At 43.7% G+C, this 24,918-nt stretch overlaps 3 protein-coding genes across 9 annotated transcripts in view; all 3 read right to left on the bottom strand.

Annotated features, from left to right (window-relative positions):
- The window catches only part of LOC308330100 (zinc finger MYM-type protein 4-like), a 62,647-nt gene that overhangs the window by 16,527 nt on the left and 21,202 nt on the right, over positions 1 to 24,918 (bottom strand). For 5 of the 7 annotated variants that reach the window (XM_080784788.1, XM_080784789.1, XM_080784787.1 and 2 more), the window contains exons 12-22: positions 24,118 to 24,330; positions 23,386 to 23,536; positions 21,387 to 21,502; positions 19,523 to 19,879; positions 14,886 to 15,036; positions 13,734 to 13,909; positions 12,774 to 12,948; positions 11,832 to 11,972; positions 11,114 to 11,157; positions 10,521 to 10,665; positions 75 to 214 (exon numbers count right to left, since the gene is read on the bottom strand). In XM_080784788.1, coding sequence (XP_080640914.1) covers positions 75 to 214; positions 10,521 to 10,665; positions 11,114 to 11,157; positions 11,832 to 11,972; positions 12,774 to 12,948; positions 13,734 to 13,909; positions 14,886 to 15,036; positions 19,523 to 19,879; positions 21,387 to 21,502; positions 23,386 to 23,536; positions 24,118 to 24,330 — 1,809 coding nt within the window. Of the gene's footprint in view, positions 1 to 74; positions 215 to 2,566; positions 3,927 to 8,330; positions 8,865 to 10,520; positions 10,666 to 11,113; positions 11,158 to 11,831; positions 11,973 to 12,773; positions 12,949 to 13,733; positions 13,910 to 14,885; positions 15,037 to 19,522; positions 19,880 to 21,386; positions 21,503 to 23,385; positions 23,537 to 24,117; positions 24,331 to 24,918 lie in introns of those variants that run through there. The other 2 variants (XM_080784791.1, XM_080784790.1) reach the window with 2 other exon arrangements.
- Positions 16,345 to 18,302, bottom strand: LOC308329151 (piggyBac transposable element-derived protein 3-like; the record flags this gene model as incomplete). Its single annotated transcript, XM_080783356.1, has 2 exons — positions 16,345 to 16,560; positions 16,851 to 18,302. The coding sequence occupies 2 exons, from the start codon at positions 18,300 to 18,302 to the stop codon at positions 16,345 to 16,347; spliced, it is 1,668 nt and encodes a 555-aa protein (XP_080639482.1).
- Positions 21,871 to 23,329, bottom strand: LOC308330101 (uncharacterized protein). Its single transcript, XM_080784792.1, has 2 exons — positions 23,314 to 23,329; positions 21,871 to 23,100 (listed from the first exon to the last, which is right to left on the bottom strand). Exon 2 carries the CDS (start codon positions 22,877 to 22,879, stop codon positions 22,256 to 22,258), a length of 624 nt encoding a protein of 207 aa, XP_080640918.1. The 5' UTR covers positions 22,880 to 23,100; positions 23,314 to 23,329; the 3' UTR covers positions 21,871 to 22,255.

Below are 24,918 nucleotides of genomic sequence, written 5' to 3' on the forward strand. Positions count from 1 at the left end.
GACATCCCTACCGAACTATGACTGAAACTAAATAAAACATCAACACTGGTGCAAAGACACAGAGGAGCACGTACGGGCATAGGCATGGCCAGAGGAACCGGCGTGTGCTGGGAGTACATGTTCATTGGCACAGGCACAAAGACAGGTACCGGGACTGGAACCATCACTAGCCTCACTTTCTCCACTCCGCCACAGGAGCAGCACTGGGACACACCTGGGAAATGAGACAAGAGGCGTACGGGACACAGACAGGAAAGAAGACTTGCTCACTATGGTTCCGCCCAGTCTGAGATGTTAAGATGATCTACGTAATTCTTTATGACTAAAATAAACAAACACGTGGCATTATCAGTCAGCATGTCTACGTTTCCCTTGCTCAATTACTTTGAGACTGTATCCATTTACCTTTTGTCCGTCTGTGTCAAATGCATCATACATCTACCACAGGTGTTCTTAGTGGCGTCACAGAGGTGACAGTGTACAGGAGAGGATCCTGGATGCAATACAGTGAGGCTAGAAATATTGGTCTGTCAAGTTACAGATCAGATCCTCATTGTTGTGGAGCAGAGAGAGAGGGTCGGTCAGATGGTTGCCCTCAAGAATGTTTTTGAAAACATTTGAATAAAGAAATAGACGATGCAATAACAGAAAATTAAGGCTTTGTCGGGTGTTATTTCTCACCAACTACCGGCGCTGTTGACCATCCCGTTTCGGCCTGAGGCCAGCTTCATCAGCGTTTTCAACCATTGGATTTTTATGGAATAAAGGATTTTCTACTTGAACTGAACAGAGTTGCCCTGGACCTTCTTTAAGTTCACCACCTTCCTTTTTTCCACTGTGATTTTTACAAAGGAATTGAACATTTAAAGAACCCTCTCAAAAGACCACCTATTTACAGTTTTCTATATCTAAGGACCCATGAAGCGCTTCTTCTTCCCAAAGAAGCCATAGGCTTTATTGGGTTTTAAATTCTCTTAGCAGACATTGTATTGAACTATACTTTCCTGTGCTTTTTCCCCCTGAAAACTGTTAAAGTATTCGATCAATCTTATCAATGAATCAATCAAGCAGGGATACAACTTGACTTGACTAGAGGGATGGGGGCATCACAAGAAGAGGCATGGATTTCCCCCCCCTTCCACCTTTGGGTCTGGTTCTCCAATCCAATGTGATTAAAACAGTCTATGGTCATGTGTGGTTAAGCTTTGGTTTATTACCGAGACCTCTAAATGCCTGGGGCTCCTCAGAATCTCATTTTCCAGTAAGAAACACTAGGTAGTCATGGGCCAGACACCTTCAAACCATCTACTTGTTTTTGCTTTCAACAGAATAGAGACCAGGATTGTGAACCTCTATGTTTCGGTATAGAATGTTCTCTGTTGAATGATCTAGAGACTTTAATATTCTAATGTTGATAAACTCATAAAAACTCATTGTGCACCTGTGCAAATACAAGGACAACAATACCATTCAGATTAATCAATTGATTTCGTTTCCACGAATTCTGAGAAAGGAGGGGGGGGGGGGGAAGCAATTCTTAATTTTACACTGTCAAAATATCAAACATTCTTGGCACATTTAACAAACAATAACTTGGTTCTGTTAGGAATACAAAATAGAAACAGATTTATAAATAAAAAAAGACATCTCTCAAGCAATTTGTATCTGTGGCTCAGAGCAATGAGGTACTGAATGGTATTGTTTCTCCGTTAGAAAATCCAAGTTTGATCTACAACACTCCAGGTTTATGATCATCAGACATTCAACTGAACAGCATTTAATATTGCTGCACCTGCATCAGTTCTACTACAGACCTCTCCATCATATGTCATCTTCATACTGCATACATCTCCTGCTGGACATTTTGTCTCAAGTAAGTACTTGCATAACAAGGACAGCTTGGAGGGACCAACCCCATCGTCATCTTCACTTCACTCACCAAACCCTCCAACCCACCAATACCCATTTCCCCATACACACCAGCTCAGTGGCCTGTTGGTTAGCCCTGGGACTGGGAGGTCGGGGTTCGATCCCCGGCCGGGTCATACCAAAGACTGTGAAAAACGGGACCCAGTGCCTCCCTGCTTGGCACTCAACATCAAGGGTTGGATTGGGGGTAAGTCCCTGCGTGACAAGTCTGTTTGCAGCAAGCTGAAAGGTTTTCAGCTCGAGTGTTTGTTAGTGATTTTAGGAAGACATTTTGGTGGACACAGCCTCAATGCCCAACCTTTGCTGACTTGCATATTGTCGCTGTCAAGTGGAAACCTTATGTCCAAAATGATTTTATTTAAAAAGAAAAGGGAAAATAGCCCAAATACAAGCTCATAATGTGTTGTGAGGTCTGAGCTTATAGATCTGCTATTTTCACTACTTTTGTATAACACTCTTGTATGTTGAAGTACAGTAGGGCATTCATTTACAAAAAAAAACTATGTTTGAAACATGGAGATGGACAAGGTTTCTGCCCGACAGCAATGATATTCTAGTTGTATTTTCCTGAAATCAGTGATTGTACACAGCAAATGTATCTGTTAATCTAACTCTTGAGTGCACACAAGAGTTCAAGTATTACTCAGGATTTTATTAAAATTTAATTAAACGATGAAAACTTTGTCAACTTGAACCCACATACAGTACATTACAAACACATAAAAAATACAATAAAATGAAATACAAATTACATTGTAAATCACAAAGTATTTCAGTTGTCGTGGTTGGAATCAGTTTCAATAGTTCCTTCAAGAGGTACATTTGGAACGTTCCCTTAAATGTTCTGACCGTCTGTTACAATAATGTCTAAGTAAACACAAATACCCTATTTCTTTTCTTTTTATCAAAGCCCAGTGTAATTATAAAATACTACAACCCAAAAAATATGTTTATCTTTCTAAAGGTCCTCTTTAGCGATCTGCAGACGGAACAGAAATGTGACAGGAATTGGTTCACCTGTAAATGTCCTGCTTTTTCCATGTGTAGCCCAACAGGCTCTGCGAATACACGCAGTCCCGGGTTTACCAAAGGCGCCATGCCTGTTAACTGTCCCAGTTCATTTCCCAATAGCTTCGTTTGATTGGTTCGTCAGCAGACTTGAACGTGCATGACACCGTCCTGACGCGTTTCTGGCTCAAATCCGCTGCAGACCTAATCAAACACAGCCGTTTTAAAGGAGAAGAACCAGAACAAGAAACAGTATATGCCTGCTTCTGGTAAGCTGACAGTGATGCACAGAGCATATTAGCATCTGTCTGCCAAGACAATGTGATGTCTATTGGTGAACAGGAGGCAGGAAACTATTCACATCAATTTCGACTATGTTCTTCAGTTCAAAATTCAAACTGGATGAAAATGAAAATGACTGGGAATGTGACGGTCAACTGAAGATAAATACACAAACAGAATCAAATGGGGTGTAAGGGAGTTTCTAATTTTATTTAGTGTTAATTAAATATCTCTATATTTATGATAATCATTGCAATAGCATGTTTGTTCAGTAACTCTCTGGCTCTTAGTAAACAGAAAATACATATTCAGGTTAGGATAATAATTCTATCCACTCGTATGTAGTACACAGAATAAACAAGTGAAATTGGAAGTGATGCAGCAAAAAACTAACTAAAAACCAGAAACAAAATTGGAACAACATTTTTAGATGATAAATGACCTTTGTGCGTTCATTCTCGCTCACTGGAACTGGAGAGACTGTTGGACCACTGTTACTGAACAAACACTATATAGCAATGAGTACTATTAGAATATAGAGCTTTACCTTACATTCTTTTTGTTTTTTAACAAAAGTGAGGTCATAAAGGAGGATGTGGAAAAGAGTACACGTCATCCAGTTATCCCAGTCGTTTGTCGTTCTTTCTCCGAGGACGATGTTGATAATGGCAGGCGTTCAGCCTCTCTGTTCAGGAGATCAGGAGACTCTGAAAAAGAAAGCCTCGGGTCACAAACACTTGACCCTCTTCAAAAGTCAGTCAGCTTACATGCAAGGTATAGGAATGTGCAATCATCAGTGATTACTTAAATGTCACATGACAACAATAATAATAATAGGGTCGATTCCACACACCAACGACAAAGCGTTCCAAACGGAAACTGGTATAGAGAGTGCGATGAGAGAAAGAGTGTCATAGACAGAGGACATCAGTGTTATAATGACATACGTGGGTGCGATCCACTAGTACACTAGTACATAACAGAGCGGCCTATAAATACAGACCGCGGAGAGTCAGGCAGGATTCAACAGGAGATGCGACAATGCTGGTTAACAAACTGCCCTCCCACTCTGGGCGTTTTGGTGTAGAGCACATCAAAGGCTTCTACAAAAACCTAGGTGTTTGTAAAGATGATTTTAAAATGACAATGGTAACAACTGAGGAGGTACTTAAGAAACTGAGTGCCCTCCAACCCCACAAGGCCACTGGCCATGACAATATTCCCTCCAAATTTCTCAGAGACTCAGCCATTTCCATAGCTCCAGTCATCACCCACATAGTTAACCTCTCCATCAAACAAGGACAGGTCCCCAGAGATTTTAAACTGGCCAAAGTAACCCCCCTGTACAAAAAAGGGAGCAAATTAGAACCCGGCAACTACCGCCCTATTTCTATTCTAAGCTCCATCTCGAAAGTGATGGAAAAAATAGTCTATGAACAGGTTGAAAAGTATCTTGCCACTAATAAATTGTTGTACGAGTTCCAATCTGGTTTCAGAACATCCCACTCCACTGACACATGCCTTCTCTATTTGAGCGACCACATCAAACACGAGGTGGATGCTGGAAAATACTGCGGCATGGTCATGCTGGACCTCCAAAAGGCTTTTGACACCGTGAACCACTCCATACTGGTTAACAAGCTTAAAGCTATTGGTTTTGATAGCACATCAGTGAGCTGGATGCAATCCTACCTGGAGGGGAGAGAACAGATGGTGGAAGTGAACGGAACACTGTCCCCCCCCCTCCCAGTGAGCTGTGGCGTCCCACAAGGAAGCATACTAGGGCCTTTACTGTTCCTAATATATGTAAACGACATGACTTCAGCTTGTGACTGCAACTTGTTCCTGTTCGCAGACGACTCAGCACTGCTGGTCTCGGACAGGAACAAACTGCAGGTTGAAAAGACCCTCAGCTCTGAACTTGGTAGAATCTGCACCTGGCTCGCTGATAACAAACTATCCTTACACCTGGGAAAAACTGAATCCATTCTCTTCGGATCAAATAGTAATCTCAAAAAGGCAGATGGCTTCTTGGTTAGAGTTGGTGATGATATTATCACACGGAAGGATCAAATTACCTACCTAGGTTCCATCCTGGAGGCCAATCTTTCCGGTGATAAGATGGCCACCAACGTAATCAAAAAAGTCAATCAAAGAACAAGATTCCTCTACAGGATCTCCTCACTGGTCGACAAAAACACCTTGAAGACCTTAACAGGAGCCCTTGTACAAGGTTTCTTTGACTATGCATCCACCTCCTGGTACCACAGCACCTCAAAGGCCCTTAAAACAAGGCTCCAGACCTCCCAAAACAAACTGGTCAGGCTCCTACTTGGCCTCACCCCCCGAACCCACCTCACCCCTGCCCACTTTGACAGGCTGGGATGGCTTAGGGTCGACGACAGAGTACAGCATCTTGCAATGGGTCTGGTCCACAAGATTAGATACACCACCAAGATACCCATGTACCTGTCTAAATACTTCCTTAATGTAAACGAAGTCCACACCCACAACACCAGAGGGAGTGCAACAAACCATGTACAACCCAGATTCGGCACAAACAAGGGACTAAATTCTTTTCGCTCCTATGCGACCAAAATGTGGAACGCCCTACCAACAGTCATTAAGACATGTGAATCCCTTGGCTCCTTCAAAACTGCTCTCAAAGGGCACCTACGGATGGCTGCAATTCGAAACTGGCCTCTGTAAAAGCTGAATTTGTATCTGGATTGTACTATGTTTTTGTATGGACGTGGTGTTGGGTGCCTGCACATATGCACACATGGCATCAACGCATGGTGTTGTGTGCAGGCGCCCTACACTCTGTCTTTGTACTATGGATTGTACTATGTTTTTGTATGGACGTGGTGTTGGGTGCCTGCACATATGCACACATGGCATCAACGCATGGTGTTGTGTGCAGGCGCCCTACACTCTGTCTTTCGTTTTCTTTTCTTTTATCCCCCTGTTCCCCTCACTGTATATATACTTTTTTTCCCCTTTTCGCTTCCTATATGATGAATTCCTGTTCTGTTCTTTAACTACATAGAAGTGTCTATTTGTTTGTCTCTAAATGTTTTGATGAATTGAACAATGTGGACCCTGTTGTAAACAAGTGTAAGGCTTAATTGGGTCGTCCACTCACAGTTAACAGTCTTTGTATTGAGTTTGTGCTTGAAATGTACTGTAATTCTGCAAACTGTTAATAAAGATTTCAATCAATCAATCAATCAGCAACCGGAACGACTCACCTCACGTATAGGGCGCCGCCCGTCGGTGACACCGTCCGGATGAGGGAGGCGTGTGGGTCCGTGCGGCACAGTATCAGAGGCACTTAATGAGAGGATTTGAACATTAGGTCACTCTTGATAACAACCCAAAGTGTCACCAGTAAAGCACAGTAGCAGCCGAAATGTTGTCATGTATGTATCATATCACACAAGCATGTGCATACAGTATATATGTCTCCATTTTAAGTATTCTAATAAATGCTCCACACGGCGACACGGACGGGACTCATGTATAGGTACTAAGGTGTTAGTCAGAGATCTCAGACGAAGGCCAAGAGGAGCACGCAAGCCACCATAGTGAGCAGTAATAGGATAAATCAGGGACACTGAGTCAAAAACAAGCCTCCAAAAGGATTCGACAGGGAGCCGTGTAAGAGTGCGAGCAGGCCACGCACAGTGGTTAAAAAGGACTAACCCTAAATCCATCCGTACGTGTAACAGTGTGATGTAGCATAGTGCATTTTTTGTACACGTGTGCAGAGCGAGGCAATTAGCATGGCAATTAAGACGAGCATCACACCACGCGCCGCAGAGTTAGTGAAATAAACATGGTCTATTTGCATGCTAACGTCCCTAGTTTTTACAGTGACTCGGCTACCAAGACAGTGTAATTATTCACAGTTCTCACACGGCTATTAATGTGCCCAAACACTACCCATTAGCAACACAGCGCAGAGTTACAGTAGTTTTGAGACAGGCAAATAGACATATAGCTACCACCCGTGCGTAACGGGGCAAACCAGTGGTAGGTGGATGCCGTGACTAAAGCAGTCCTTTCAGAAAAGTGCATTTGTATCAATATGATCCGGACACCACAGAGTCACAGTCACTAAAGTTATCCCAGAACCCCACCACAATAGTATTTGACAGTAAATCTCCGTGGTTAGTTTCAAGAGCAGCGCAACAACAGTAGCAGAAATAGCCCAACGGCACGTGCGTCAATTTGGCCAGCTTAAGCAGACTATAAAAACAATTAGGAGTCTAAGTCCTGTTATATCCTAGAGCATCAGGTCGGGTTGTTTGATAGTATACCTCGAGTGTAGAATTAGCAGCTCAGCTGGAATCTGTTTTGGAAACTGTATAAAGGCAGGAGGAAAGAGTTGCGCCTCTCAAATAAGTCTTTTTTTCTCTCTCACACGCGCGACCGTCCTTCTGAGAGTAGGAGTTGAAATGGGAGAAGGTGGGAGTGGCCAGCAGAGCTTCGACAGGTCCAATATGTGAAAGGGGGCGTTACACTCAATTTGGTTACAAGTGAAAAAGGGACAGTTTAGTATTCCGTCAGGAAGTTGAGACAGGAGAACCAGCCAGTGCAACACTGTCTTTTATGTTGTAATCAGAAAACAGTCATGACAATACTGACAGTAACGACATGGTAATAATGACACTGACGATGATCACGACCACCTCAATCAAGAACAATATTTGAAACGATAATAATAATAGTAATAATAACAACAACAATACTGATAACAGACGTCTTTATTTAGCCTGAAAAACAGAACAACCTGCCATTTGGGCATTTTTTGCAGGAACATGCAGGTTCCACACAGAGATCCCAGACTAATATCTACGTGGTGACAAATATCTACGCATTGAATCTCGCCATGTCAGGCTAGTCTTAATTTGAAAAGAGTTTAGATCCAGCGCGGATGGAAACATTGTCTAACCATTTTCATGGTCTTTATTTTTTTAGCTCACACCTTTTGTGCATCACTCACGCAAATAGAGAAGAGGGACGGAACAGACTAATTCTACTGTATTATAAATACCGTATGAACATACTTTTCAAATATTATGACATTAATGCAGACAACAGCTCACCCGGTGCTGGGTCCAGTTTGGTGGCTGTTGTGTACACCCGTTGGGTGTGGTAGAGCTCAAAGCAGGGGACAGGACACAGGTTGGGCACTCCCGGACAGGTCTTACAGTAGTATTGTGTCTGCGTCTCCTGGGCCTGTTGTTCACAAGCCCTCTCCTCCTTTTTCCTCTCCTCGCCTTCCTCCTCCTTCACCTTCTCCTCTTCCGCCACGTTTTGACGTTCATCGCCACCTTCCATCACCTCCCTCCTTGGCCTCTTTCTCTCCTGCTCCTCCCCTCCCTCCTTCTCCACCTCCTCCTCCTCCTGCTGCTGCTCCTGTTCTACCCTCAACCTCTTGCAGTTCTTCGAGCAGACTTTGCATGCAGATTTGCCGTTCTCCGTCATGGCCAGGAAATGGCGTCCGGTCAAGCGCGCCGGCAAGGCATCTTCGTGCGGTTCCGCGTCTCCCGCCGTGCGCGACACTGTCGGGGATGGCGTGGGCGCTCCAGTGGAGCGCGCGGGGCTAGCAAGCTCAGCTGGGGCGATCGTCGGATTGGCTGGTTGTGTGTGGTGGAGGAATGGGTGAGAGATGTTGTGGGATGGTTGTCAATTAGTTACAATGGACAGACAGCGCTGGGTGGGGAACCCATCAAAAATACTCCACCACGAGAGATTCAAAAGAACATTATTGAAAAAAGTTAAATCAATATAGAGATATCAAAACCTTTAGTGTCACTGCATCTTCCATAGATCTAAGAGAAAACAATATACCTCATGGAATCTCCTCTCTGTCACTTCCACTTAAAACTGTTAACAATTTTAACCCATTTTGGGCTCATAGCGCGCCACCGAGTGGCACACTACAAGCTTGTAGGTCTGCTATTTTTGGAGAAGAAGAAGAACGACTGACATAGAAACATAGCTTTTTCAGAAAACTGTCAGGATGTAGAAGACATTTATAGAATCTGATCTCAGGTCAGAATGGGTTAAGTCATATCGCCCAAATCTAGTGGTTAGATGGGACTGGAGAATAGGCATGGACTTCATCAATGTAAACGAGAAGTTACTGTTGCTTTCAGCGCGTGAATACTTTATCATCAGCAACTTTAAGGTAGAGGAAATGTATGCAATGTTTCTGTGGCAACCTTTCTGATTCTCATTGTATTTCCTCGCCAAACAATCACATGGTTCAGCATTTATCCAGGAAGTATATTTAGACACATGAGTCCTGGGTAGGCATTCAACTCACGATACGATTCGTATCACGATACGATTTTTCACGATATTAAAAAATATATATATTTTAAAGAAAAAATATTATTTTTTTAATTTTATATAATTTATCTTCCCCCCTGAGATGTTTTATTTAACTACATTGCAAAAGAAGTAGCATTACTTTTCACAGTGCAGAAACATAATTGCCTTCCTTGATGAGCATCAACGACCATCATCACCTGAGCACAGTCACAGACACACACAGCTCCCCTCTACAGTGCTCTACTACTGAAAGTGACTATCATTTCTCTCCAAAAGCACTTGAATATGATGGAATATGACTAAAACTCACATTTCACATCACACACAAGCCCCCCCCTTTTTTTTCAATGAATCGATTCATATCGTCGGGATTAATATCGATATATATCGATATACGATATATCGTTACATGCCTAGTCCTGGGAATCCCGATTGTGGGCAAACTTTCTAAAGTTTTCAAATATGTTCAGCAAAAACATATCTACAAGCTCAAGTTGTGAGCTTGTGGAGCTACTATTTCCGTGGTTGTCGTACAACAAAGCATATAGGGCTTGAGTGGTTAAAACAAATAGTCTATACTATATACTACGTCTATATACTACAAAAGCTTCTACCTCAGAACCATGACTAGAGGCAATGAAATCAAGTAATGCTGCTACAGCCATGTAGACATCCAACTTCTTCCTGATGCACTGCACATAAATGTGTATCACTGCTGTGCTTCCTCGGGAAGAAAACTAACTGTATTGTTCTTCCAGTCACAGGTAAGCTTTGTTTAGACGTGAAGTTGGGGGGGAAAGGAAGTTTTGCGTTGTGCTTCTTCCACCATACTTTGGAAAACGTGAGAAAACACGACAAAAGACTTGGCTACAGTGGCAACTGCGTGACACTGAAGAAGACCAAAGCTAAAAATAATTGGAAGAGCCCCGAGGCTGGAATGTCTTCAGTTGCGTTACCTGCTGCTGATTCTCTGCACAGAGGTTGGGTGTCTGGTGCGGCCAGCTCACACAGGGTTTCCTGGTCCACTGTGAAGGGGCGACACAGAACCGCCTTGTTCTTCATCTGACGTCGACGGGACGGGGCATCGGTCTGGGTACTGGCCTGGACATGATATTACACATGAATGAAACAAAGCATTTCACAACATTATATCAGAGCATTAGGATCGCTGAACAGCAACAAGTGAGTCTGGAAAGAACTGAAGCCCTTGCCCTTTTATTTTTAGGGACTGACCTCGAAACCTAATGGTTACGTTCATCTTTTAAATTGTTGACATACAGTACATGTTATTGTATTAAAACTCCATGGTAGGACTAGCAATACTATGTAAGTTCAGTTGACATAATTTACATTGGGGTCACAGGAATAAGAACCAAACACACGGTATGTAAGCAACAATATTCAATTAGAACACAGTAAAAAATACTCTTAATTTAACAATTGTCCCCGGGTCTATTTGGTTACAAATGTACACCATCTGATTAAAAAAATAGTTACATTAAAAACAAGCACAAAAGGTGACACACGCACACACACATGACACACTTACATTGTCAATGTTCTTGCCATGAGTGTTGGAGGGTGGAAGAGCTCCTACATGGACAAAGCAAAAAACAATCCCGTTAATGAACCCAATTCAGGATAAATATGACCTGACCTGCCATAGTTATTATTAGTATAGTTAGTATGGAAGCCCATGGTGCAGTTACTGAGGCCACCTTCAGACGGCAACCGTCTGTAGAGAAGACAGTAAACTCCCGGTGCGTTCTCACCTTTTATTAATATCAGCATTTATACAGTGGCTAGGTGGCGGTGACGCACTGCCAGATAGACCACTTCTGTTCTACTTCCCATCACACAGCTGTTTGTTTACATTCACCATTGCATATATTTCCACTCTGGAAGGGGTTTTCACTTTGTCACCAAGTTTTCAACCCCCGATAACATGCGTTGCCATCTAAACTCTAAACAGAAGGCCCAACTGATATATTATTTTGCCGTTTTCACTAGAGACCGTTTCCGTATAAAGGTGTCCTAAGAGAACAGTCAACAAGCTCACCACACATTATCATTATCCATATACATACTGTACGTGTAGATATACTTAACCACTTTCAACCTGGCGTTACGATTTTTGGGTTAGTCTTTATTATATTGGCTAAAACGGTTCACACATTTGTAGACTGGCTATTTCCACTGTGCGACGTCACCATTGCAAGACAAAATACAGAACAGGGCTCAAGTGGTTAAATGGCTCAAACTCATACGTTCTGTGTCGAGCTGTTGGAACTGACCCGACAGCGCGGTGTCTGCCGTAACTTGCGGCTGACTGCTGGAGCTGCTGGCCAATGACACGACGTCGCCGATGACGGGGCTAATCTTGGAGGAGTGGTGGGGCTGCCTCGGAGCTGCAGGGGGAGAGAGACCACCGTGTGTTTGTACGGGGTGGTGGCACAGTGTGAGGACATCTGGTACAATTATCCACATCAAACTAAACCTGCGTTTGTACGGGGTGGTGGCACAGTGTGAGGACATCTGGTACAATTATCCACATCAAACTTGCTTTTTGGTTTTCAGGATAGAGTAGGATTTAAAAACAAGGTGCATTTACGGTCAACGTTGTAACAGTTGCATGTAATACAATGTATTTTTGGGGGAACAGAGGGAGGGTTGATGCACTGTTAATTTCGTCGACTGACACTATGATGAAAAATGTTCGTAGACTACCTTTTTCCACTGGCGGAAACTAAACAAAAAATAAATAACAACTAAGCTGACTTAAAGTAAAGTAAAGTAAAGTAAGTAAGTAAAGTAAACAATTTAGTCAACAAATAAAAACTAGACTAAAATGTTGGGGAGGAACTAACTAACTAACTAACTAACTAACTAACTTATGATATTTAGTCTAATAAAACTAAAACTTTTCAGGTGACTACAATGCTAAATAAATTAATATTTAAAAAAAGTAAATCAAAATTAGCAGTCCAAGTTAAAAACCCATTTTGGGCGGGAACCCCTTTTGGTGTTCGCATTATGCTATGCTTTAGCTATTGAAAAATAGCATATAGCAATAACGAGCTTGTAGGTCTGCTATTTTTGAAAAATCGAAGAACGACTGACACATAGAAACCTAGCTTTTTCAGAAAACTGTCAGGATGTAGAAGACATTTTTTTAGAATCTGATCTCAGGCCAGAATGGGTTTATTTACCATACGGTGGTGGCAGTGACGTCGTGCCGTTGGTGCTGATCTGCTGTCCGGCCTCAAAGTAGTGGTGGCAGTACTGGAGCAGGCAGGGCAGGCCACAGAAGGTCCGCACGGAGCCCGAACACTGCAGCTTCTCCGCCATGTAGCCCTGCTTCCTGCAGCTGTCGCACCGAGCCATCTGGAGGAGGAGGAAGAGGAGGAGGAGGAAGAGGAGGAGGAGGAGAACGCAAGGGTTTTTGTCAGGCGAGTTTTCATAGACATAGAAAGGCCTCCGTCGGCCCTGCAATTCATGTATCGCACCGAGGGGCGGAAGTGCGCTGGTATATATGGCGTGTCCCTGGCGTCCGGTCACGTGACTCACGTCCCTTCCCTTCGTTACTTTCCAATGGGCACCAACGCGGAAGCTTGCCCTCACTTGAGAGCATACGCCCCAGAGCCGAAGGAGGCGCCTATCTTTCTTAGAATTTCTTAGGGCTTAGAATTTAGATAGGTAGGACATCGGAGATAGAAAGCTGAGGGGCAGAGGGTGAAGACACCAGGAGAGAAGAGAAATAATTGATAATGTAATTATCTTTGACAATACAAATATCAATCAATAGAAATACGTATTAAGAAAGAGGGGCAGGGGAGCATAGGCCATCAGGGAGCTGCTTTCAAATGGGAAATTTTCCTCACTTCTGCTTTCCTGATGGTATCTTTTGTACCCCCCAGAGTACAAATGCAATTTAGGCATTTAGCAAACGCTCTTAATCCAGAGCGATTTACAGTAAGTCTACCTACCTACCTATCTTCCGTTGTAGAGAACAGTATACTACTGTACTGTCCACCTACCCCGTAGCAGAGAACACTGTACTTTGTACACCTCCTACACACCAAATGACTGTGTCCACGTACCCCCGTAGGAGAGAACACTGTACTGTGTCTACCTACAAACACCCCTAAGTAAAGACTGTGTCCACCTACCCCGTAGTAGAGAACTGTGTACTGGGACATGCAGTGGGGCTTGCAGAACTCCTCCATCTTGCCGCTGTAGTTGCTGTGTAGCATCCGGTGGCCGACGCTGGAGCAGTAGGAACAAGCTCTCCACGACTGCTCCTTGTTACCGTTCGACTGCTCGTGTTTAAAGAGGAGCTTACACCCTGAGGGAGAGAAAGAGGCACAGAGTGATACAAAGGAAAAAAATCTTAAAAGTTTCACTTTTTTTGTTTTTTTGTTTGAGAACTGCAGATTTAGAAGGCATTTGTAGAATCGACCTCCATTCTTAACACTGTCTTTAAACCCTTTTTTCTGAATCTAGGCTGCATCTGGTGACTGAACAGAACGTGGATGTTCTGGGCAAATTTCAAATATTTTGCTGCATCGCGGTTACAATATTAAGACTTCTGAAGAGAAACAAAGTTTCTTAGGTTTAGTATTTGGCGATTTTGGCTCCCTGATTTTCAAGCGCTCAAGCGAGAGCGCTGGAGGACTTAGTGGCAGCCAATGTGTAAATGGGTTACAAAGAAAGAACTAGTAACTCAGGCAAAGAGTCAGTGCATTTACGCACTCTCACTGCAGAAGACAAAGAGTCAGTGCATTTACTCACTCTCACTGCAGAAGACAAAGAGTCAGTGCATTTACTCACTCTCACTGCAGAAGACAGAGTCAGTGCATTTACTCACTCTCACTGCAGAAGACAGAGTCAGTGCATTTACTCACTCTCACTGCAGAAGACAGAGTCAGTGCATTTACTCACTCTCACTGCAGAAGACAGAGTCAGTGCATTTACTCACTCTCACTGCAGAAGACAGAGTCAGTGCATTTACTCACTCTCACTGCAGAAGACAAAGAGTCAGTGCATTTACTCACTCTCACTGCAGAAGACAAAGTCAGTGCATTTACTCACTCTCACTGCAGAAGACAGAGTCAGTGCATTTACTCACTCTCACTGCAGAAGTCAAAGAGTCAGTGCATTTACTCACTCTCACTGCAGAAGTCAAAGAGTCAGTGCATTTACTCACTCTCACTACAGAAGACAGAGTCAGTGCATTTACTCACTCTCACTGCAGAAGTCAAAGAGTCAGTGCATTTACTCACTCTCACTACAGAAGACAAAGAGTCAGTGCATTTACTCACTCTCACTGCAGAAGACCCGGTCCTGCTGGTTGTAGTTGAGGATCTCGTACACAACCCTCTCCAGCTTACAGTGGTCACACACGATCAGGATGTTCTTCTGAGTCTTGTACTGCTCACAGCACGTCTTACCGCAGAACATGGATATCTGGCCCTACGGACGGAAACGTCATGATCGTCGTTATTGCTGCCACCTCTATTACTAGTAGCAGCAGTGGAATTATATTAGTAGCGCTAAATGGTGGTAGCTAGCTGTAAATGTAGAACTGATAGTGGCAGTATTGTTGAGGGTTAATATGATTGATTGACATCTGTATTGACAAAATGCATAAGCATGAAAGCATATAATTGTGTATCTGTCAAAAGGATAAAAAAATATCTTGAGTCGATTTCCATTTTTTTCCATCGATACAGAATAAGGGTTACCCATGTAGTTGTCAAGTTTTTAATTTGAGCTAAGATAATCACTATACATCTATTACAGTATGATAGTGTGTGTATGTATGTACAGTACGTGTACTGTATGTGTCTAACAGAGTGGCCATGATGCCATGTGCTGCTGTCTATATTGCTGATGGTAATTGATATACACACGTACACACAAACGCACACACACTTTTGTCTCTGCAAGAACAGAAATCCCATGGATTTCTTTGCATTTTTTATTTTGTTGAGGCACTAATAATAACAATCGTGTGTTATTTGTTCATTTATTTTACAATACCCAGCAGTTTTCAAAATATGCGTCTCTACCAAACGGTTGAGATATCACTTTATAGTAAAAGTGCTTTCTTAAGAGGTTTTACTTTAGTACGGTAGTTCCTTCCTCACATACAGTCATAGCATCACAGAGGATAAAAAAAAACAATAAGGTCCAAGGGCATATTTCCATTGTGGACCTCCTCTTCACATAAAAACACTTCATGTGTTTTAGACACATGAAGACGTTTTAGACATAACAGACGATAACAAAACAGTACAGCAACAAACTCCTGGTCATCGTGAACAATCCCTCTCACCCCCTACAACATGACACTGTGGCAGGGCATACCTACTTACATGTTAATGTTCACAGTTTATCATTTTAAAGTGCGTAGAACCTTCCGTCTGCATATTAACATAAGAAAATGTTAATAGCAGCAGCATGGGATTATGTACATTATTTTGACTAAAGAAAAAAACGGCTGGGGAAAACGTTTGCATACATTCATGTGCATTCAGCTGAAAGAAAAATATAATTATACTATACATATGTCTGTGTCTAGGAACATGAAGTATAAAAGTTGAAAATAAAGAACCAAACGAAACCAATTATACCAAAATTACAATGGCGAATGCAAAAATACATTTTCATACAAGTCAGAATAAAGTGCAAAACCTCAATAGAAATAAATCAGACTTGCACATCTTGCACGTGGCAGTGGTGCAACGTACACAAAGGTGTTTGGGCATTAGATCCACTTCATTGCTGGTGGTACGCCACGAAGCACTTGTGTTTTTCATTCAAACACAGAAAGACCCTGCATTTCTGGCACTTCCATCTGGACACCCCCTTTGGACAGACGTTGCACCGCCCCCGCTTGTCACAGTGAAGGGGCCAATGTCCGACGTTGTCGTAACGCACGTCTGGTTGTGGGTGTGCGAATAGTGGGATGAGGCGTTTCTTCTGAGATGGCACCTGCAACGCACAATGTAGTGTTGTAGCCGCTTGAGATCAAATATAAATGTATGTTACAGATAAAGAATATATTATATATATATTATTAGTAGTATATGGAATAGCAGTGGACGTGATTTTCTGGTATTATTTTCACAGAATCAAAGGTTTTATAGTCATGATTAACCAGGATCCTGGATGGCTCGATTCTAGGCTTAAAATAATTGATATCAATATTTTTGTAAACACCACAGGGTGGAACCAGAAAACCACGACCCACTGCTATGCCCTATTACTACTACTTCTATTACCTGTGGAGGAGAGGAGGACGACGGCCGGCCAACTTTGGATGGTGGTTTGTTGACTTGCTTCAAACTGTGGGCCACTGCCAGACGGAACCTTTTGAGAGACTTTGGTTTCTCCTTCAGCAGACCACAATCCCTCTTGTAGACCAGCCAGGAATTTGAGACGCACAGGTCCAGGATGTATCCGAACAGGGGCAAGTACCATCGCCGCGACTTGGCTGGGGTCTTGTACATGTGCGCCAGCCTGTCGGAAAGATCAAAGCCTTCCATGTGCTCGATGTAGGCAGGAATCAGCGATGGGCACGGGACGTCAATCTTCGCGCGGGCATTTTTGCTCCACCGCTTGACCGACGAAAGAGGCTCAATGCCACAGGCACTGCCGAGTAGATTGACACATTTGTTGTCGAACCATTTCACTGCTATCACCCCTTCAGCAGACCTGTAATCAAAAGCACCACGTCCTTTCTTCCTCAGCTCTCTGTCCGTCATCAAGTGTGCTCCACCGATCCAGTTTGATCGGACGGCGCCGAAGCACTTGACTCCCAGGGTCGTTCGTAGGGACTGGACCAAGTTGAAACTGGTGAAGTATTTGCCAAAGAAGACGACCGAAAGCTGTGGCAGAGCGATGGTGTTGCATAACGTCGTCACCAGTTTGGCCTTTAGATTCAGCGCCTGCTCCGGCTCACTTAGGGCAACATTGAAGAACGTGGATGTCCCTTGATAGAGCAGCAGGTCATGGACGATACCAGATGAACTGGCGCGGCAGAACAATGTAAAGCCCCGCTTGTTGGCAATATGTTGACTCTTCTGATTTCCAGACGTGGCTTCCACCGTGACTTCACCCACGCTGTGCTTGTAGGCGGATGGGATCAGGAGACACTGCTCTCGGAGCATCTCAAAAAGGGGACGGATTTTATAGAATCGGTCCGGACGGCCACTGCACCGCTGATTATCACTGAAATTAATGTTCCGACGTAACAACTTGAACCTCTTCAGCGGCATGATATCAGCTATCACGTCAAAACGCGACTCGGGGTGCCAGTAGTCGTCCGTGGCGGGGAAGGTGAAAACCCCCATGAAGAGCAGCATTGCCAGGAAATCCGCAATCTCTTCGGGGCTAGTCTTGATCGGATCCCGCGACTCCTGAGCACAGTACAGGTTGGTACTGAGAGCAATATGTTCAATCATCTTGTCAGTGAAGAGTGTTTTGAAGTACTGGAAGGGAGTCTTAACGGCATCGGGTGGTTCAAAGCTTGAATCGGGAACCTGGAATGCCTCGATGTCTTCGTACTCCCAGAATCTCTCCGTGCTTCTTTCTGGGTCAGAAGGTGAACCGGGGTGAGGGGTGTCATCTGGCTCCAAGAAGGGGGATGTTTTTAGACTGCGTTTCTCTTTTCTCCTCTTCTTACGGACTGGTGGTTTATAAGATGTGCTTGTTGAGGACCCCTCCTCGTCCATGGATTTAAAAGAAGTGTCTCTAGACTCTTCTGCTTCTGTGGCTTCATCACTCAGAGGACGGGTGTAATCACTAAGCTCAGTGTCAGAGTCTTGGGGATTTTGCGGTATCGTGTGTGGCCTTGCACCATAACATGATTTACTCTCCATCTATAATTTGCAAACGGAATGAAAAAGGAAAATCTAAATCACAAATGTTACCATGGACATGGTATTACCAGTAGTACAGTATGTCATAGTGACATATGTATCATGTTTACCGTACTTCAACAGAAACATGTTGAGAAATAGTTAAATATCATACTATGTTTTTCATCAAGTATATATAATGAAATAACATTAAATATAGCTATTAGCAAAATGTCACTGTTTATTTTATAACAATTGTCAATGTATTGAACTGTTTCTAGCATGTTTTAGACAGTATAAGCATTATGATATAACATTCAATGTATCAAATTAACAACAATTAATTAGAAGTATTGTATTTATTCACAGAAAACATTACAATTAGTTTAGCTTTCACTACCTTTACAAAAGTGACAAACAACCCGTCTGGTAGAGCATGTTTTTAGAAAATTATCAGACATTATTTTATCGTATCAAGTTACATAATCATGTTCAGTAACACCTCTGAGATGATATGTCAAAATAAAAAAATAATCTTACCTTTGAAATTTCAACCAAACAGAGCCCACATCTGATGTACCTGGCAAGGCATGCTATTGGAAGACAAACTGACATCTAGTTGACGTTTTCTTGCCATAACATTCAACCGAATGGTAGAGATGGCCCAATCAGGTCGAGTTAAGTTCAGAATTGTTTTCAAAGGGAAATGCTCTACCAAATGGTTCATCTGTCCTGAACATTACGGGGGGTGCGTGCGTGCGTGTGCATAATGCATGTGTGCAAGCGCGTGTGTGTTTGTCTTTCTGTCTGTGTCCCTATTTTGGGAATATCATATAGGCAATTCTGCAAAAATAGCAGATATACAAGCTTACAGCATGTTGCATTGTGACACCTTGTGAACTTGGAAATGAGATATTGATGTACACAAAGTGACTTGATCAAAGACAATTTGACACACAGACTGGGCGTGTGTGCGACTGTGCGCGCGCGTGTGTGCGACTGTGCGCGCGCGTGTGTGCGACTGTGCGCGCGCGCGTGTGCGTGTGTCTGTGTGCGTACGTGCGTGTCTGTGTGCATGCGTGTGCAGCTCCTACCTCATAGCTGAACAGCAGTGGCTTGGTGTCAAACAGCTTCCTGCAATGATGGCAGGTCACCTTGGTGGGATTATCGCCCTCCGACGGCTTCGGGGGGTGCTCGGAGGTGGGAACGGCCGAGTAAGGAGACACCAGCGGAGGCACCAAGGTGTGGCTGGGATGATGGCCGGGGTAGGGGACGGGAGGAGGCGAGGGCTCCCGTGGAAGGGGAGGGACGGAGCTGGAGGGAGGCCCCTCCCCGGCCGGGGGACCCTGTCCCCCCGGGGGGGTATCTCGCTGGGACAGAGGCTGCCTGGGAATGGCCGGGGAGGTGCCATTGGCCTCCAGGATCTCTTCTGGTGAAGTGGGCGCCTTTTTCTGTCAGACGCAGAGGGAAAGGAGCCGTTAAGAGGACCGAGAGATGATCTATGCTCCAGTGTCGTGATTTATCCCCCCTCCCCCTAAAACATGACCATCAGCTACTATGATTAGACTAAAATACACAGGGATATTCTAACCACACCTGAGGCTCTATTAGAGTAATGTTACAAAACAGAAAAAGTAAAGAAATCAAAGAATGTTTAAAGCTTTGCACATAAACAGAGTCCAAGTTAACATTTTACCATCCCCAGTGTTGTGTCCGTTTTAACACAGACGCAGAGTAGATTGTTTTTCATAGATTTATATTTTTATAGTGTAATTTTGTTGTGGTTTCACCAATGGTTTTTATTCACATGTGTGCACTGCACTTTAGTGCTGTATTGTTGTTTTGTCTCCGAGGTTACATGGCAGGAAAATGTATCCTTTTCTTTCTGTAATATCTTGTTTTATTGTATTGTTACTGTATGTTTGGGATGACGAATTTAGATTTGCATTCTTTGCCAACAAATTTACACTACAACTAAAAGATTCAGTTTTGTTGCTGTGCCATGTCATGTCATGAGGTAGCACGGTTCGAGGTTTTCTAGGTTGTACATCACAATCCAAACATTGTATTATGGTGTCCCTTAGATTCAACTTGTTCAGAAGCTTTTCAGGATCTTGTAGTAATGGTTATGTGATTCAGCCTTCCTGCCGGATAATGGGGTTTAAGAGTAAGAGATATGTCCATGATAAAAACTACAAACGATACACACATGAGAAAAGATAGTCCCAGCCACACATCATGCTAAGCCGGTAATTGCCGGTTTTGGCCAGTTTTTATTACAAAAGCCGGAAAATATAAATTAATTTCCGTCGGACGTCCCATTCGGTAAAAATACGAAGCAATTTATTATCATCATCATTGCATATCAGAAACATTTCAAATCCTGCTCCGCAAGAGCGATCTCTATCTCTTTCTGCCTCTCTCACTTTTTCGAGCGCATACTAACAGACACATTGACTGGAGTACTGTGTAGTACTGACGTTCTGTGTGGAACTGTGGAAAGAATTCAATGCAGGCTGTGCACACGCATCCAAAGACAAAGCACCAGTAATCTAGAATTAAGGAATTCTATGGACATACAGCAAGCTTTGGTCCCATGTAAGTCTGCATCCGAGCAGACTTGAGAAAGAACTTCACCAACAACAAAAAGATCACTATCAGACTACTAACATGGGTGTACTGTAAACAGCTTAGTGAATCGGGCCCATTGTGTGCAGGTGAAACCACAACCATAAACATGTACGTAGATTAAATAGTTGTTTTTTAAATTAAATTTGTTGTTCGGCCCATTTTGGCCAAATATAGGGACACCAAGTTAAATATGGTTAAAATGCGGACATAATATCGGCTGCATAATTGCCGATACTGATGCTGTCAAATGAGTCGTGTGTATATATATCTCAATCATATAAGCTATAAAACATAGACGATCTAAAAGTCACTTATGTATGTATTTACCCGGAACACGGTCACACAGTCAATGGAGCAGAAGTTGCGGATGGTGCCGTCCACCATTGCAAGATGATACTGAGGCACAGCAACGGTCTTGCACAAGGAACAGGGAAACGAAGTACCTGAGGAGAGCAGAGGGGATTCAATGCAAATATTGGTTGGGTATGTTTGCTGGTGTTGTTATCTCTGTGCTGTATGCATTACAGATGCATTACCCTAAGAGTGCACAAGTTGGGGTCTATGTTCTGTTTTCCAGTGTGTAAAAGTATGTTTTTTTTTTACTGAGATAATACAAGTAAGACGTGCGAACGCGGGAAGCGAACGCAGCTCATAAATTGCAATAACAATTAGAATAAATTACGAATTATTGAGAAGTGTGTGGTACTGTAAAATTAGTGAAAACAGGGCCGCCACGAGAAGGCTCAGCACCGCTAGCCCCCTAATTTTTTAAATTTTTTATCATAATTTATTTTGAGGGTTCTCTCTTTTTTTTACATACCGGTAGACACAAGGACAACACAACAGACTTACATACAAGACAGTTACTTATAAAATACTAACAACAATGTAAGAACAAAGCAAATAAAAGATAATTTTTTTATAATAATTTCCAAATGGTACAGGGTTGTGAAATGCATGCGTGCAAGTGAAGGTGGGTTCCGTCCTACACAGAATCAACTGTGCTCTTCGATATAATCCAAAAAGGGGGTCCATACCTCTACGAATACATCTGCCTTATTTTGTGTTTCATATTTAAGTCTCTCCAGTGGTAATAGTGACATTATTTGGGCTGTCCACATACCACATACTGTATGTTCTGAAGGTATGTCATCTGTCTTCCATAAAATGTATTTAATCTTTTTTAATATATAGTTTCATTTTGAATCATTCATTATTATTATTTTGTAGGTTTTCTTTGTTTTAAGTTCTCTTTTTATTTGATTGTCTTTAAGTGTCAGTTTGCGTTCAGCTTCTATGAACTCCTGCTGAGGTGTGGGAGGAGGTGGTTTAGAGCGTGCGGCTCTCGACCGCTGGTGCTGCTGAGCATCTCGTTGCCGCAGCTGGGCCCTGCTGTCCTCGTCCAGTCGCTGGCGGCACCGCTGCATCCTCTCAGTATCTCGTTGCCGCAGCTGGGCCCTGCTGTCCTCGTCCAGTCGCTGGCGGCGCTGCTGCATCCTCTCAGCATTTCGTTGCCGCAGCTGGGCCCTGCTGTCCTCGTCCAGCCGCTGGCGGCGCTGCTGGTGCCGCTGAGCATCTCGTTGCCGCAGCTGTGCCCGGCTGTCCTCGTCCAGTCGTTGGCGGCGCCGCTGCATCCTCTCGGCATCTCGGCGGCGCCGCTGGGCCCGGCTGTCCTGGTGCTGCTGAGCATCTCGTTGCCGCAGCTGGGCCCTGCTGTCCTCGTTCAGTCGCTGGCGGCGCTGCTGGTGCCGCTGAGCATCTCGTTGCCGCAGCTGTGCCAGGCTGTCCTCGTCCAGTCGTTGGCGGCGCTGCCGCTGCATCCTCCTAGCATTTTGTAGCCGCTCCTGGAAAAGCTTTTCGTCCGTTTGTTTTTTGCGTTGACGCTGCTTCCGTTCCCTGGCCTGGCGGCGGAGACGATCTTCTTTACTCTCCTCTGGCCCATCATGAGGTTCTTCTTTAATCTCTAATTTGGCTGTTTGATGGTGATGTGCTGGCGGAGGGCTGGTGCTGTGACATGCTGTCGGTGTTAACCCATTCAGGCCTGACGTCGAAATTTAAAAAGAAAAGTTTTCTAAATCATGACAATTTTCTAAAAGATTTGAGGCACATTTTAACGATTTAAAAAAATATAGCAGAGTGTGGGTGTGTTTGTATTACTATCCTTTTAACTTTACAATTTTTTTTTTATAGTTCAAATCTACTACAAGCTGTGTGTGTGTGTGTGTGTGCGATGTGCATGTGAGAGACGTCCTACCACTGAGAACATGTCTGGGCGAGCAGCTCTTCTGCACGCAGAGAGGCGTGCAGTAGAGCTGAATCTACCTACCACTGAGAACATGTCTGGGCGAGCGGCTCTTCTCCACGCAGAGAGGCGTGCAGTAGAGCTGAATCTTGCCCTTGTGGTCTCGTTCCATGGTGGTGGAGGAGACCTGGACCATCTTCTGACAGTTTCCGCACTCCGTCATCTTGGTGCAGGTCTGTAGAATAATACATTAGAGGAGCTAGAACGGACGGCGAACACCAACAGCCTTTTGAGGCCATCGGGCTGAGGCTGTGAGCCACTCTGCTACACATACTTTGTTATTTTCTGAAAAAACAATGTATCTACCGGTATGTCAGTGGTTCTCAAACATTTTCATGCCAAGGACCCCCAAAAATATATGTAATTGGCCGCCGACCCCATCTGAAAATATGTTATTCCAGGGACCCCCCACCCCCAGAAGCAAAGATTTGAGTTAAAAACGTTCGCTCTGAAAGAATATATATTCAAAGATTTACACCACATTTTCGCGATTTAAAAAAAATAGAAGATCTACAAGCTCATAGCGCGGCACCGAGTGCCGAGCTTGTAGATCTGCTATTTTTTCAATAGCTTAAGTATAACATATTGCTTAAAACACCAAAAAGGGGTTCCCGCCCCAAAATGGGTTAGTCAAATGCCAGATAGCATTTTCTCTGCATCTTCTATTATTGTGGTGGACTTTCCTGCGACACCATACTACTGTAGATTACGCACAGATATCAACGCCACCTCCCACAGCATGTATTGTACACAGACCTGCTTGTAGGTGCTGATGCACGTCGGACTGCAGAAGTTGAGCGGGGACTTGTCAATGGAGAGGGTCTGGCAGGAGGACCCGTCGCTCTTGCAGTAGAGGCCGCATCCGTCGCAGCAGTTCATGGCCAACTGCCGCGTCTTTCGCCACGTTCCGAAACAGGCGTCGCTGCAGAGCTTGTGGAGACGACCCAGGTGGGTGACCTCGTGCTCAATCTGGGAGATAGTGGGCGGGAGGAGGAGTGTGTGTACGACTTTTAGTTAACAGTAGTAACCTTTCTAGATTCCGTCATTGTATAAGGACTGTTACGGAGAGAAATGCATAGACGTTTTGCCATTCCGTTTCAGCGTTTCGAAAGAACACTTCAATAAATATATAGTCGTTAAAATACTGCATTTGATACGGTTACCCCAGTGTCCTCTCAAATATCCTCCCCTTGGAATTTTTTTTTTTTTTTTTTTGCTGCTGCTGCTGTTGCAATACCCTACAGTAGCCTTTCAGAGGAAGTTCACATTTGTACAGTATTTTCTTTGGCCGGCACTGGCCCATCCAGACTGAGTGCACGTGCACCGATTGGGTTAATTTTACCCAGTTAAAATGTATTAATTAAAATTGTTTAATACATAAGGTTAACAAATACACAAAACCAATGGCTATCAACAGCTATAGACAATAATGCCTACAAGCATTCACACTGAACATTTTTAATTGAGGTAGAACCCCCTAGTCTGTGGGAAGCTGCCAGCTGTAGAAATTCAACCACCAACCACAAAGTAAAAATGCTTCACAAGGTCGTAGCATTT

The sequence above is a fragment of the Protomyctophum bolini genome, assembly GCF_963924005.1.
Source record: "Protomyctophum bolini genome assembly, chromosome: 15".
Lineage (NCBI taxonomy): Eukaryota > Metazoa > Chordata > Actinopteri > Myctophiformes > Myctophidae > Protomyctophum > Protomyctophum bolini.